Genomic DNA, 13610 nt, shown 5'->3' on the forward strand with positions numbered 1-13610 from the left:
CCAGTTCCCGCTCTTGTTTTTTTCTGTTTGGGAGGGAGCCAATCTCGATCTGGGTTATCTCGGTCTTCCTAAACCTCTCCCTATTATCCGCTTCGGCTGCCTCCGCGGTCTGTCCGGGCAGGTCCGGCGGGGTGGGGGGTGCGGGTGGGGGTCTCCCGGGCCCCACCTCTCGCTCGGGCCGCAGGTGCGAGCGTGGGTCCCGCGCCCCCCCCCTCCCCGGGGAGCCGCTCTCCGGCTGGGTTTGGGTCCGTCTTCTTCACCCTCAGCGAGTCAGAAACAAAGGAGGGGGGGTGGGGGAGCGCACCATCTCCGGCTCCGCGATTCGCCCTTTATTCTGAACTCGCAACGTCAGCGGGCCGGCGGATGGAACGGCGGGGCGCGGGCCGGGCCGGGGAGCAGGCGGCGGGGGCGCGCGGGGGCCCGGGCCGCGTGGGCGCCGGGATGGAGGGCGCCGGGGGGCGGGGAGCGGGCGTGCGTGTGTGTGCGAGTGCGAGGGAGGCCGGCCTCTAGTGTAACCGGAGCTACAAAGAAGGGGAGCGTCCGGGAGAGGGAGGGCGGAGCGGCGGCGGCGCCGGGGGCAGCTCCGCCAGCCGCCCCTTCCCCCGCGCCCGCGCCCACCCGGAACGATGAAGAAGAACAATTCCGCCAAGAGGGTGAGTGCGTCCGCGCCCGCCACCCACCGCCCCGAGGGCCCCGGCCCCGCCGCCCCGGGGGCTTCCGTGCGGGGACTCGGCTCGGGGGCGCGGACTTGGCTCACTTTCCTCCCGCCGCCCCCCCCCCCACGGCGCCCCCTCCCCCGGGCTCCCGGCCGCCGCCTGCGTGCGCTCTGCGGCTGCGAGGAGACAATGAGAGAGAAAATGAAACGCCGTTTCTCCCGGCGCGGCGGGGCCCGAGGCTGCGGGCGGGGGCGGGGGGCCCGGCGGCGATCCCGAGGCCGCCCTCCGCCCAGGCTGGGCCCTGGCCCCCCCGCTCTCGCACTTGGAGTTGTTTATCTGGGGGACGAGGGAGGGCGGCTGTGGGGGAGAGAGTTGCCCCGAGCGCAGACCTGCCGAGAAGTGGGGAGCGAACGTTGGGCGCCCTGAGTCCAGCCTGGGGAGGGGGTGGGGGGAGGGGGCGGTCGCGGGAAAGAAGGGGCGAGGGGAGCCGAGGGGGGTCGCGAGGGACGGAACGAGAGGAGGGAAAAGCGATAGCCCCCTAACCGGACGGTTCTGCTCTTGCCCGGGGGCAGGGGCCTCAGGATGGAAACCATCCGTCCGCACCTCCGGAGAAGGTCGGCTGGGTCCGGAAATTCTGCGGGAAAGGGATTTTCAGGGAGATTTGGAAAAACCGCTATGTGGTGCTGAAGGGGGACCAGCTGTACATCTCTGAGAAGGAGGTAGGTGCCCTTTACCACCTCTGTCCCCGTTTTCTCATATTCCCCGTTTTGTCCCTCCACAGGGGACTTCCCTATCTCCGTCCTCCCCCTGCCCTCAACCCCCATTTTGTTCCAAAAGCAAGTTCAGCAATTCGGTTGGTCTCTACCCCCATCAGATCTGCAGAGAAAGGTCACCCCTTCTCTAGAAGACCCGGGTTGGAATTCGAAGTTGAGTGTGCATCTTATTTAATGAATTTTCTTTGCAAACACCTTTCTGGCAATGACAATAACCCCCCTCGCAAGAGGTCCCAAAAGTTCTAAGTGTCCCCTGTTGCCCCCTACCCCGTCCTGGCAGCTGGCTGAAGGTAGGATTTTTTTTTCTCTGCTATTGCTGCTGAAAAACTCTATTCAGCTTCTCCTCCACCCCTTCCTGTCCCCCTCAACCCTAAGCCAGCTAGCCTCCTCTTTTCCTGTCTCTAGAAGGAAGGTCTACGCAGGTCATCTCACCAGTGCAGCTGTCCCAATCACAGAAAACATGCACAACCCTGGGTCATCCTCACATGACCTCAGGTAGAGTATCTGTGAGTGTAGTTGTTTCTGTTGAAGCCAAGGTTCCTAGCCAGTATGCTTCCTAATCCATTTAAAGGAAAAAAAAGGCAAGAAACGTATTCTCCACCATTCCCAACTTCCCCCATTTGTATCGGAAAGGAGACAAATGGAGTCACAAACTCCTGTAAGTCTCTGCAGAGTTAAAATGAAGCCCACAGTCCACATTCGGAACCTGAGACCAGATCATTGAATCCAGACTCTTTTTTATCTCTATAATTCGAGAGACCCGTACCACTTGAGAAACTGAATTGCCCCTCCATGAGTTAGAAGTCATTCCAGCCCCTACCTTCTGAGACTGTGTCAGCCTAGCCTGGGAGACTGTCTCCTGCGCCCCTGGTAGGATGGGCCCTTCCTCCCCCAATCCTGTGTTCCCTAACCCCCGGAGGCTCCTGGGAGTCCACCCTGAGTTCTAACCTCTTCTGCTTTCTGCAGACTATATTTAGGTAAATAAATCCTTTTATGGTATTGAAACAGCCACACGCACAGTCCTAGAGAAAGTATTCATCCGAACAGAACATCTACCTAGGCAAGTAGGGAAGAACGAAGCTGTGTCAGGGCCAGAGAGAGACATCCCCTTCAGGGTATTTCAGCCTTACTGTTTACACTAAGCCAGGAACTTGGTGATGGAGGGAGGTGAGAGAAGAATTTGATTGCAGGATTTATTTTTAAGGGCCACTTCTACCCAATCCCAAATCCTATAGAAGGTTTTTCCACAATTGGCTGGCTTTCCAGTTTAAAAAATAATACTAAGAAGCAAGTGTCAAAGTGTATCTCCTGTCTTCCTCAAACTTCATAATGGCAGGAAACTCTGGTGAGCAGTCAGAGAGAACTTCCTACACGTCAGAGGGGAACCATGAGAACAGTGAAAGGGGTAGAAGAAAGAAGACATTTTTTTTTCTTGTTTATGTTCGTCCCAAGAACAGAGTCTGGGGGGCAAAAGAGCATACTTGTTTCTTGTGTGTGGAGGAAGGAGTACGGAGACAGGGGGAAGGATGGAATGACCTCAGCCTCCCATGCCTGGTGTCCTGTGAGTCAGGAGCATCTGACTGGTCACGGGGCCCACTGCTCCTGCTGAGAAAGGCACAGGAGAAGTGGGAACCAGCCAACTGTCACCTCTCTTCTTGGGAGCCCGTCCGTGCCACGACGGGCCTGGGCTGAGGGTGAAGCTGACCCAGGACTGTAGGCTCTATTCTATCCACTTCCCATGAGCTCCGGAGCTAAGAGATTCAAGATTTGTGTTTGAAATGCAAAGTGTAATGTTTGTAACCTATGTGTTAGTGCACAAATGTTCTTAACCCTCTCCTCTTGATTTTTCAGTGGTCTTTTTTTTTCGTTACTTATCATAAAGGCAGGATCTCCCACAACTGCCTGCACCAAGAAATCCTTCTGTATTTGTTGTTATTAATCATTTTCCTCATTCTCAGTCAAAGGGCACCTTATGATCATGGGGTTGATGTAGAGCAACAGGAACTAGATCTTCAGGAGATCTCATGGTAGAGGAGACTGGGTTCAGGGCATCTGTTTTGGCAAGGGAAAATCCCTTTCTGCAGGCTCCGGGGAAAAGAAAGGTTCACTCTGGAAGATGGGAAATTATAAATGAGGCTTTGGGAACTTGACAGAGGAAAAACCGTACAGCAGAGAACAAGGGCCTTGGAGTTACCCATCTTCCCTGGGAACCCCTGCCTTGTCAGGGCCCGACCCCTGTCACTGTCCCCTGCTTCCTGGAGCTCCTTGTCAGCCGTGTTCCTGCCCTTCCCTTCTCCCCTTCCTGTAAGGGAAACAGAACAAGTAACTCTCCTTCCCTGGTTGCATATACACACCCAGCACTTTCCTCTCCAGGGCTTCTGGTCTCTGCTGATAGCCTCCAATCTGAGGAGGGAGGGCAGGTGACCTGATGCATCACCCTGCCTCCCTGCCCCGTGTTTCTGGGAATTGTTCTCGGATCCCCTTGCTGACATCTTCTTCACTTCCATCCACAGCCCTCCCAGGCCTCTGGTCACTTCCCAGCCCAAAGCCAGGGAGCCCTGGGAAAGGGACAGCCCTGTGCCAGGGCAAACAGACAGATATACGAGCAGTCATTGACCCGAATGAGGCCGTGCAATTAGCCCCCCTCCTCTGCGTCAGCCGCTTAGCCTTCAGCAAGTCTTAAAACAGACTTTGGGGCTCCTGGGTGGGTCAGTCAGTTAAGTGTCCCAACTCTTGATTTTAGCTCAGGCCATGATCTCACGATTCATAAGTTTGAGGCCCAAGTCGGGCTCCCGTGCTGGCAGCTCAGGGCCTGCACTGACATCTCTCTCTCCCTCTCTCTCTCTGCCCCTCCCCTGCTCACTTGCTGTCTCTCAAAATAAATAAACATTTTTTTTAATAATGAAAAAATAAAACAGACCTTGGCAGAAATGTTACTGGAATTTGTGGCACTCTGCAAAGGCTAGTTGGGTCAGAGGATATGGATAGGATTGTGGTGTCTGATTAGACCTTCCGCAAGAGAGTTCAGAGCCAAATGCTGGCCACAGCTGCTAAGGGTAGAACCAAGGTGCCAGATAGATACCACATGCAGGAAAGGCTACGTTTAGACACAAGAACTGCCCGGCAGTAAGGGGCTTAGGCTCTCAAATTGGAACCATGGCAAGAAGTAGCAGAATACAAGTCAGAAATTTCGTCCTCCAGGGACAGTATAAGTGCATCTTTGTCTAGAGAGAGGTAGAGGATTGTTTTTTAATGTCTTATTTACTTGAGAGAGAGAGAGAGAGCACATAAGCAGAGGAAAGGGGCAAAGAGAGAGGGAGACAGAGAATCAGAAGCAGGCCCCAGCCTCCGAGCTGGCAGCACAGAGCTCAGCAACTATGAGATCATGACTTGAGCCGAAATCAGACGCTTAACCGACTGAGCCACCCAGGTGCCCAGAGGTGGATGATTTAAATGGCTTTTGAGGCCTGCAGGGGCTAGGTTGGGTTGTCAGAGTACCTTGGAGGGAAGAAGGAGGGTTAACTACAGGTGTATTTTTCAGCATGTCTGAACAAACTCAACAAACTGAACACAGGGGAACGCTGTTTCTGTGGTGCTGAAGCTCCTGAAAGGAATGAGGTAGATGACTCTAGAATAGTGTAGATCTGAGGAGGGAGTCAGGTCAGGTACTAAAGCAGCAGTGCAAATGTTTAATAAGATGGGGGCGCCCAGAGGCGGCCTTTGCCTCCAGACATGCCCTGATGCCGGCCCTGCTGGTCTATCCAGGTCTTGCTTTCTTCAGGATGATAGGATTAACCTACTAGCCGTCTAAGCCGTGTCTTGAAGGACAAAACAGGGTCAGAGTGAAAAGAGACATCGTGGGGCTCCGGAAACAGTAGCTTAGCTGAAGAGAGTGCCGATAAGGGGTTTAAACGGAAGCCCGCCTGAGGAGTCGGGGCAAGGCCTTCGAGCGGGCTTTGGGTAGGACAGCCCCCCTGTCCTGTCATCCCTCCCTTCTCCTCAGGCTTCTGCTTCCCAAGTTAGGGCTAAACTAACACTCTGGGGAGGCACCAAGTAATTTTCTCCTCAGCACCTCCCCTCTAACCCTCCCCTAGGTAAAAGATGAGAAAAATATTCAAGAGGTATTTGACCTGAGTGACTATGAGAAGTGCGAAGAGCTCCGGAAATCCAAGAGCAGGAGCAAGAAAAATCATAGCAAGTTTACTCTTGCCCACTCCAAGCAGCCCGGCAACACGGTATGTCCCGTATGTTCCGCCCTGGGAACCTCAGCCCGCTTGTGTGTAGGGGGCAGGGGAGAAACCCTTCCCTCTGCGGGTTCTCCCTCTCCACTCCAGGTTCAGAGGCCTGGACTTGCTCTCCTGCCAACTTTTGTTATTTAACCCCAGAATATCCTGGCCATTTCCTTCCCCCCGGGCAAGCCAACCTTTAAACTGTCCGACCACAAAGATCATATCTCTCTCTCTCCTCTCATTCTCTCTCTCTCTCTCTCTCTCTCTCTCATCTCTTTCTCTCTCACACAGACACACACACGCATGCATGCACACACGCACACGCATACATCTCTTGGGAGAAAATCACTTTTCCCTGTACCCTGATGGGTGGTTGAAGTTCTGAATCTAGTTTCTCTTGTCTGAGGGACCTCAGGGAAGTTCCTGTCACATTCTGTTTACTCAGACCTTTAAAGATCTTTACTTTGGTACCTGTGCTTTACCGAACCTCCTCTCATTCTCTCCAGCACCATATTAGTATCCATTACCCTTCTTAACTCTTCCCTGGTCATTTCTAAAGCAACCTCTAAGCTGTGGCCCCTTCTAGGAAGAAAGGCCGGTTTCCTTAGGTTATGGATGACTCCAGAAGCAGAAGGCCTCTCCTTCTAGGAGCTGGGTCTGAGGGAATGAGACAGTAACTTCTTCACTGTCATAGTGAGGCACCAACCGCAAAGCCCTGGCTGAACCACGAATGTCTCCCCCCACAGGCTCCCAGCCTCATCTTCCTGGCAGTTAGTCCAGAAGAGAAGGAATTGTGGATCAATGCCCTCAACTCCGCTATCACCCGAGCCAAGAACCGTATCTTGGATGAGGTCAGGGGGCTCATCCGGAGGGGAGGAACACCGGCGCAGAGGCAGTGACTCACTAAAGGGGGAGATTACAGGGCGGCCCCCCCTTACATGTTTCCCCCCACCAGCTACACTTCTTTAGCTCCCTTTAAAAACCCCATTCTCCTACCTTCTAAGTCCCTCTGCCACAACTCCTCTTTCCCTGCTTTGTGATGCATGGGGCCAGCCCCAGAGGCCCCGCATGTGCGGTAAATGCCTTGCCCTTGGATCTTCTCGAAGCAGTTAATGGGGTGGGTTTATTTCCCAGTCCAGGCAGGTGCAGGCCTCAGGGGCTGCTGGGTCAGGACAGAGTCTCTGAAGAGCACCCATGACTCACAGTGCATCTCTTCAGGTCACCGTCGAGGAAGACAGCTATCTCGCCCACCCCACTCGAGACAGGGCAAAAATCCAACACTCCCGCCGCCCCCCAACGCGGGGACACCTAATGGCCGTGGTACGTAAGATTGTAAGAAAGTAAAAGTTGTGGAAGGGCCGGTTCCACATCTATGTCAGACATGATGGTACCTGAGACCGCCCACCAGAGGCATTTGTGGTACCAAGGTCAAAGGCTGGGGCAGACCCTCTACCCGTCCCCCTGCCTGATTCCTCCATATCAAAAATATTTAGCACCTACTGTGAGTTCAAAAGTCCTTGCCCTCATTTCATCCTTTGTGGGGAAATGAGATATACCCACAAGGAAAGTGAAGGAGTAGAAGAGGTGAATGCTGTTCCAGGGAATGTAAGCGACCACTCAGCGGCTGGCTGTTGTGGTGGGTGACAGCATTAAGCACTGCAGTAGTCTCCAGGAGGAAGGCTCACCGTGAACCACTGTAACACACAAAGTGTGGTTCCTTTCCCTGTCCGAGCCTTCGGTCTCTAGGGAGAGAGCCAGCCGGGTACAGTAGAACCGGGCAGAACTGGGTTGGGGCCTAGCTTTGTGCTTTGCTCTCTCTGTGTGATTCCCTGAAGCTGCACGTCACCGCCGGTAAAGCGGGACGGTAATCGTGCCCGCCTTGAAGGGTCGCTGTGAGGAAGGATTGAAGCAATTTATGTATCAATCCACGTGAGGTACCGAACACCCCTGTCAGTTTTTTTATTACAGTATTCTGGAAATAGAACAAGTTTTGTTTTTAAGGCAAGGGGCTCAGAGTTGTCAGGAGCAGAAGCAGTTGAGGTGCGTGGCTCTAAGGGTACAGGTGGAGGAGGACAGTTAACTTGCTGTGTGGAGTATCCTGAGTGTGTCAGACCCAGTTCGATGCTTAGAGTCCACTAGACAGAGGAGAAAGACACTCTTCAGGAAACTCATAGTAAAGCGGAGAATAGGGGAAACCAGCAGAAGCTACTTTAGATCACAGAAAAATGAGAGAAAGGTTCAAACCACCATCAAAGGAGTAAGAAAAAGTAAAATAGCCCAAGGGCTTGGTGAGGATGGCGTGCTTCTCATTCAGGGAAGGCACGTCGAGGAGGGAAGTGACCAGTTTGCATCTCTCTCCCAGTCAGTCCCGAAGGGCCCACTGCTGGCAATTCTTCCCCTTCATTCCCGCCCTCTCCCCTCCAGGCTTCCACCTCTACCTCGGATGGGATGCTGACCTTGGACCTGATCCAGGAGGAAGACCCTTCTCCCGAGGAACCCACCTCTTGTGCCGAGAGCTTCCGGGTTGACCTGGACAAGTCTGTGGCCCCGCTGGCAGGCAGCCGGCGGAGAGCAGACTCTGACCGTATCCAGCCCTCCTCAGACCGAGCAAGCGGCCTACCCCGAGCTTGGGACAAGCCAGACAGAGGGGCCACCTACACCCCCCAGGCACCCAAGAAGTTGACCCCCACGGAGAAAGGCCGCTGCGCTTCTTTGGAGGAGATCCTGTCTCAGCGGGACGCTGCCCCCGCCCGCACCCCCCAGCTGCGGGCCGAGGAACCCCAGGCCTTCATTCCACCCCATCCGGGGCAGCTGTCCCGGATCCAGGACCTGGTAGCCAGGAAACTGGAGAAGACTCAGGAGCTGCTGGCAGAGGTTCAGGGACTGGGAGATGGAAAGCGAAAGGCCAAGGACCCCCCTCGGTCCCCTCCCGATTCGGAGTCCGAGCAGAGGCTGCTGGAGACCGAGCGGCTGCTTGGAGAGGCCTCGTCCAATTGGAGCCAGGCGAAGAGGGTGCTGCAGGAGGTCAGGGAGCTGAGGGACCTGTACAGACAGATGGACCTTCAGGCCCCCGGCCCCCACCTCACACCAGCCACTCAGCACAGTCAGTACCGCAAGAGCCTGATGTGAAGGCAGGGGGACGGTGGCTGGGATTGGGGGGTGCACAGACTCATCTCCGAGTGTTGCAGGATAAAGCTTTTTTATTTACCTCAGTTGAAAAAAAGAAACTCGTTGCGCATGCTGATGCCCAGTCCTCTTCCCACCCTCCTTTCCTTCCCTGTCCCTGTCTCTCTGACACCTAAATTGCCTCAGGTTTGAGGAGGTGACCCCTACAGCAATGTTAAAAAGCTTTCACCTAGAGGAGAGATAGAGGGGGATACGGGCATAGTCTGGCCATCCACACACACCACCCCTCTGAGGCATGGAGGGGAATGCCTGCTCCCGAGGACATGTGTAAGCTCCTGAGTTTGGGGGAAGGGTTTTTCTCCTATGTCCCATTCCCAATTTTCTATCGGAGGGTGGCATGTCAGCTACCCAGCTCTAGCCCTAGGGATAGGGAAGCCATTGCCACCTGTGTGTGCACACAGAAGTGACATCTGCCCCAGCCTTGATCAGGGTGTGGGGGATCCCGCCAGACACCAGCTTCTTGCCTCATAGCCTCTGAATGACATTGAGCTGTCTGGATCTCTTGCCGGGTTTCTCCTTTTAATCTCTCACAGCCTTCCCACTACTGACTCAAAGATCCAATGCTGGGCAGATGGCATTGGTTTGGCCTTTTGGTGAGGGGGGCCCTGTTCAGGGGAACTAGGGACAGCTGACCCCACAGAAGAACCCCACTAAGAATGAAACTGATTTGCAATGCGAGCTGGGCAGGATTGAGGGGAAAACCAAAAGCATGCCCGTGTTCCTCTTTTTGGCCAAGCTAGGGCTTCTGTAGCCTCTCCCTCTCCTTCCTCAAACCTGTCTTCCAACACTCATCAAGCCCCAACTTTGGCAAAACATCTTTATGCTCATGCCACCACCCTCCTGGCCAGGCCCCCCTGCATTCTTAATGGTAGATTCCACACGCTCCTTGTATTTTGCTGCTTTCCTTTTCAAGTCCCTAAGATCAAGTTAGCAACAGTGACTGGGTCCAGAGAAGACTTGGGAAGGCAAGAGTGGTTTTTGACAAGAAGGGGACAGAGCTTCATGAATCAAGTAGAGGGGTTAGAAACCACTTTGAGGTATATGTGCCCCTTGCTAGCCCCTCTTCCCTACATCTCCTCTGGCCTCCAAGACCTAGAGCCTCTCTGGGGGTGAGAAGGAAGACGGGGTAACACGGGGACAGACTGCCTGTCGGTCTTGGCGATGAGTCTGCCCCGTTGGGACATTCAGGAAAATGGGGTAGGAAGGAGAAAAGGAGAGTCCTCTGGGTGGAACACAGACCCTTCAATTCCCATTCTGCTCTGGGATTTGTTCCTCCTATATCCAAAGTAAGCATGATGGGGGACTGTCTCCAAGTTAAATGGTCTCTGTGGAAGAGAAGTTCTTGCTTCTAGCCCTGCACCATGTGATCCTGAAGATTTTCCCTAGATCTAGCCTGTACATCTCTCAACCAGTCTCTTCCCTGAGGAACGTGTATCCTACTTGAGTGAGGGACAATGCACCAGAGCACCACCTGAATGTCGTCCCCAAGATCTCCCCGGATAGCATGGGAGGAAATCCGTCTGCAGACCTGCCTTCCTCCAAACAGGCCTTCCTCTCCTAAACTCAGCAGACCTACCGATTGTCAAATCAGGAAAATTTACTTTCTTTGTGTAGGTCCCACCTTTGTATTAATTTTATCTTACCAGTATTTTTCCTCTTTTTCTTCCTTATTGCTCCCTCATAATGAAGAAAAAGACAAGAGCGAGAAGGACATGTATATCCCAACATGCCAATTACCTGTGGCTCCCAGGGGGGCTAGAGCACAGAGGGGGACACTGGGAGGAGAATGACAGGTGAGGAGAGCAGAAAAGAAAGATCAGGGCCCCCAGGAGACTAAGAGCCAGACACTGGGCTCCTGCTGTCTCCAGGCCACAAGGTGGTAAAATCAAGCCCAGCTTTGGAACCAGACAGATCTGGGGTTCCAATTCTGACTTTTCAGTCATGATGCCCTGGGCAAGGCATTAAACTTTCTGAGGGTCAGTTTCCTCATCTGCAAAATGGAGAGTTATTGTGGGACAGGCAAAGACCGCACATTACATGGAAAATGCCTGTAGGCCAATGAAAGGCTACTGGCCCTGAGCAAATGGCCACTGTGGCTGCAGCTGCTGCTATTAGTGAAACGACTCCTCGGGCTATGCACACGAGGGCTAGAAGACAGTTGGAACGAGGCCTGGGGCATGGGGTGGATCACTGTCACTTTGTTCTAGTAAATCAGCTGAGTGCACACACGGTGCCCACACCCTTTCTTCAAGGGGAGAGTGCCAGGGACTGTGTAAGGCTGGAGATAAGAGGAGGAAAGCTAGACCTCCTGTCTTCAGGAACTGCAGAGATTGGCATCAAGCTGGCCTTCCCATTAGAAAACCAGCTTAAAGCACACCCTGAAGGTGGGCACTAGCAAGGTCTCTTAACCCAGAGCGAGCACAGGCAGAAGGACAGGAGGACAACAGCTGGGACCCTAGCTCCCCTCTCCCAGGACCTCTCTCCCCTCATTCATTCCGTCATCCCAACTTCTTTGCCTGCCGAATTGCTCCCATTCCCTCCCAATTGCTGGGTTCTGGGGTAACCGGGTAGACGGAGTAGGGGATGTGAGCCAACTTGCTCGTTACACGGTCGCCAACATTCTCCAGGATGTGTATTTCTTGTTCCTCCCCTTCTCTCCTCCATCAAGTGTGCTACATCTTTTCTTGCACAAATGAACTGGAAAAGGGAGAATCTTTTGGGATGTCCTAGGATGGGGCGGTGAGGAAATCCAGGACAGAGTCGAAGCCGAGTAAGGAGTAAAGACAGGCGAAGAACCAAATGCCATTTCATATTTCGGTGACATTCCCCTCAACTCTGCCTGTTCTTCTCCATTCACTTAAGTAGGGATTTGGGGAACAGGAGGAAAACGTCTGAGGTGTCCACCTGAAGAGTTGATGGGTTCCTGTGCATGCTCTTTCGCATAGCTATAGGATGTTTAGGGTGAGAAGAGACCACCCCATGAGTCTCTAACTCCTACTCCAAGCCTTTGGAAACCATGCCATGCCCAGCCTGGAGCTCTGACCCCAGGGAAACAGCTCTTGCCCTCTCTCCCAGCCCCTGTGTCAACAGTATGTTACCCCTCAGCCTCCCCTAAAAACCAGTCCCCCCACCCCAGATCTCTCCCTTTTCTACACCTCTCAGGCAAGCAGACCTAGCCCCAGTCTGTAACCCCCAAGCTTGGCTCCAGCCCCCTCTCCTTCTCACTCCATTCCCCCGATCGGCTCGCTTCTCTTCCTCCTTTCTTCCCAGCTCCCAGGCTCCTAACCGCGACAGCCAATCTCCAGCCTGCTCTGGAGCCACACCATATAAGGAGAGGTTGGAAAGAAACCCAAGTAAATGCGGGAGCAAACACACACACACACACACACACACACACACACACACCAGCACACGCACACACCCTAGAGTTTGAGCACCTTTCTGCACAAGACCCTGTGTCCCTTCTTCCGTGTTGATGACACCAGCCCTACGGCTCCCTGTCCCCGGCTCACCCACCACCCCCCCCACACACACACAGAAGGAGGAACCTGTTTGCTATTCCCCGCCTTTATTCACGCCCCCCTGAGACCATCACTCCAACCAGTTGCCTCTGACCTAGATTTTCTGCACTAATTACAAGCCTAAGGAGATATAACAAACACCCAGCTTAGCACAGCTGAGACCCTTGAGGTCAATTAGTGCAACCCAGCTCAGCCCAGGAAATGAGGGGCGGAGCCAGAAACTCTTGTAGGCGCCTCACCCCCACCCCAACTCAACCCTGGCTTTGGAAGCAGGCAGGGGAGAAGGCAAAGATTAGCAGGACCAGTTTAAAAATAGGATCTTGGAGAGTTGACAAACGTGCAGAAAACTGCATTGAAGTTGGGAAGAATACAGATTCCCATCTCCTCTTAAGTGATCAGTAGGGTGGAGGTTGGTGCAGGGCCATACGGCAGGCAGTTGGCAGTTTTCTTTCTCTGAAAGACAATACGGAGCCCAGGAACTCAGAAGGGCGGGTAGCACTGGAATCTTGGGCCTGCACCCATCTCCAACTCATCATCCCTCTTCCTCTTTACTTCGGACAAGTTGGGGTTGTCTCCCCTATCTTTCCTGCTGGTTTGCAGTAACTCTGAAATCCCCTCTTTCTTTCAGAAATGCTAGATTCCACCTCACTCTTGCTCCTCCTTCTTCCAGATATGAAAACAATGAGAGCAAACAGTTCCTTCCTCCCAAGAAACACGGAATAGGGTAAAACAAAGGCGATCAGGTTTGGGTTAACGAAGTATGGCGATGATGCCCAACTTACTGTCTTCTAGAGGAAGAATGAGAAGAAATAGAAGTGGTAGAATCCGGTTGCTTTTGCAGCTTTCCGACCTGGAAGCAACCTCAGCACCACAGGAAAAAAGATGGAGGGCAATGTGGCCCTCGTTCCCTGGGTTCCTTTCTTTAGGTGGCAAAACAGGGCAGTAGGAAGGTTCCCTGTCCTATGTCCTCTGCGTGCGGGCCAGTTGTCCCAACCCCATCCCTGGCACTTGTGGCTCTGTTGAGATGGGAAGGGAAGGACAAGGCTCTGCCCAAGTGGTAAGGGGACTTGGAGTCACTTCAAGAACAGGTGTCTCTTCCCCCAGCCTCCACCCAGCTCTGGCTGCAGTGGGCTACACTCGGCTCACACCCCGCCTCATCTACAGTCCAGATTTACGCAGGAACCAGGTATTTGGTGGGCAGGACAACCCACAGAAGCAGCATGTCTATATGTGGAGGACTCCCAG

At 53.8% G+C, this 13610-nt stretch overlaps 1 protein-coding gene across 2 annotated transcripts; it reads left to right on the forward strand.

The window, feature by feature from the left end:
• Positions 1-483: 483 nt before the first annotated feature.
• Positions 484-8870, forward strand: PLEKHO1 (pleckstrin homology domain containing O1). Of its 2 annotated transcripts, XM_027056292.2 has the most exons (6): positions 484-653; positions 1229-1375; positions 5524-5664; positions 6405-6509; positions 6877-6978; positions 8083-8870. In XM_027056292.2, the coding sequence occupies exons 1-6, from the start codon at positions 627-629 to the stop codon at positions 8785-8787; spliced, it is 1227 nt and encodes a 408-aa protein (XP_026912093.1). In that variant the 5' UTR covers positions 484-626; the 3' UTR covers positions 8788-8870. The 2 variants fall into 2 exon arrangements, with proteins under 2 accessions (XP_026912093.1, XP_026912095.1); XM_027056294.2 differs by lacking the exons at positions 484-653; positions 1229-1375; positions 5524-5664 and having other exon boundaries at positions 6431-6509; positions 6798-6978.
• Positions 8871-13610: the final 4740 nt, after the last annotated feature.

Source organism: Acinonyx jubatus, chromosome C1, assembly GCF_027475565.1.
Source record: "Acinonyx jubatus isolate Ajub_Pintada_27869175 chromosome C1, VMU_Ajub_asm_v1.0, whole genome shotgun sequence".
Classification (NCBI taxonomy): Eukaryota; Metazoa; Chordata; class Mammalia; order Carnivora; family Felidae; genus Acinonyx; species Acinonyx jubatus.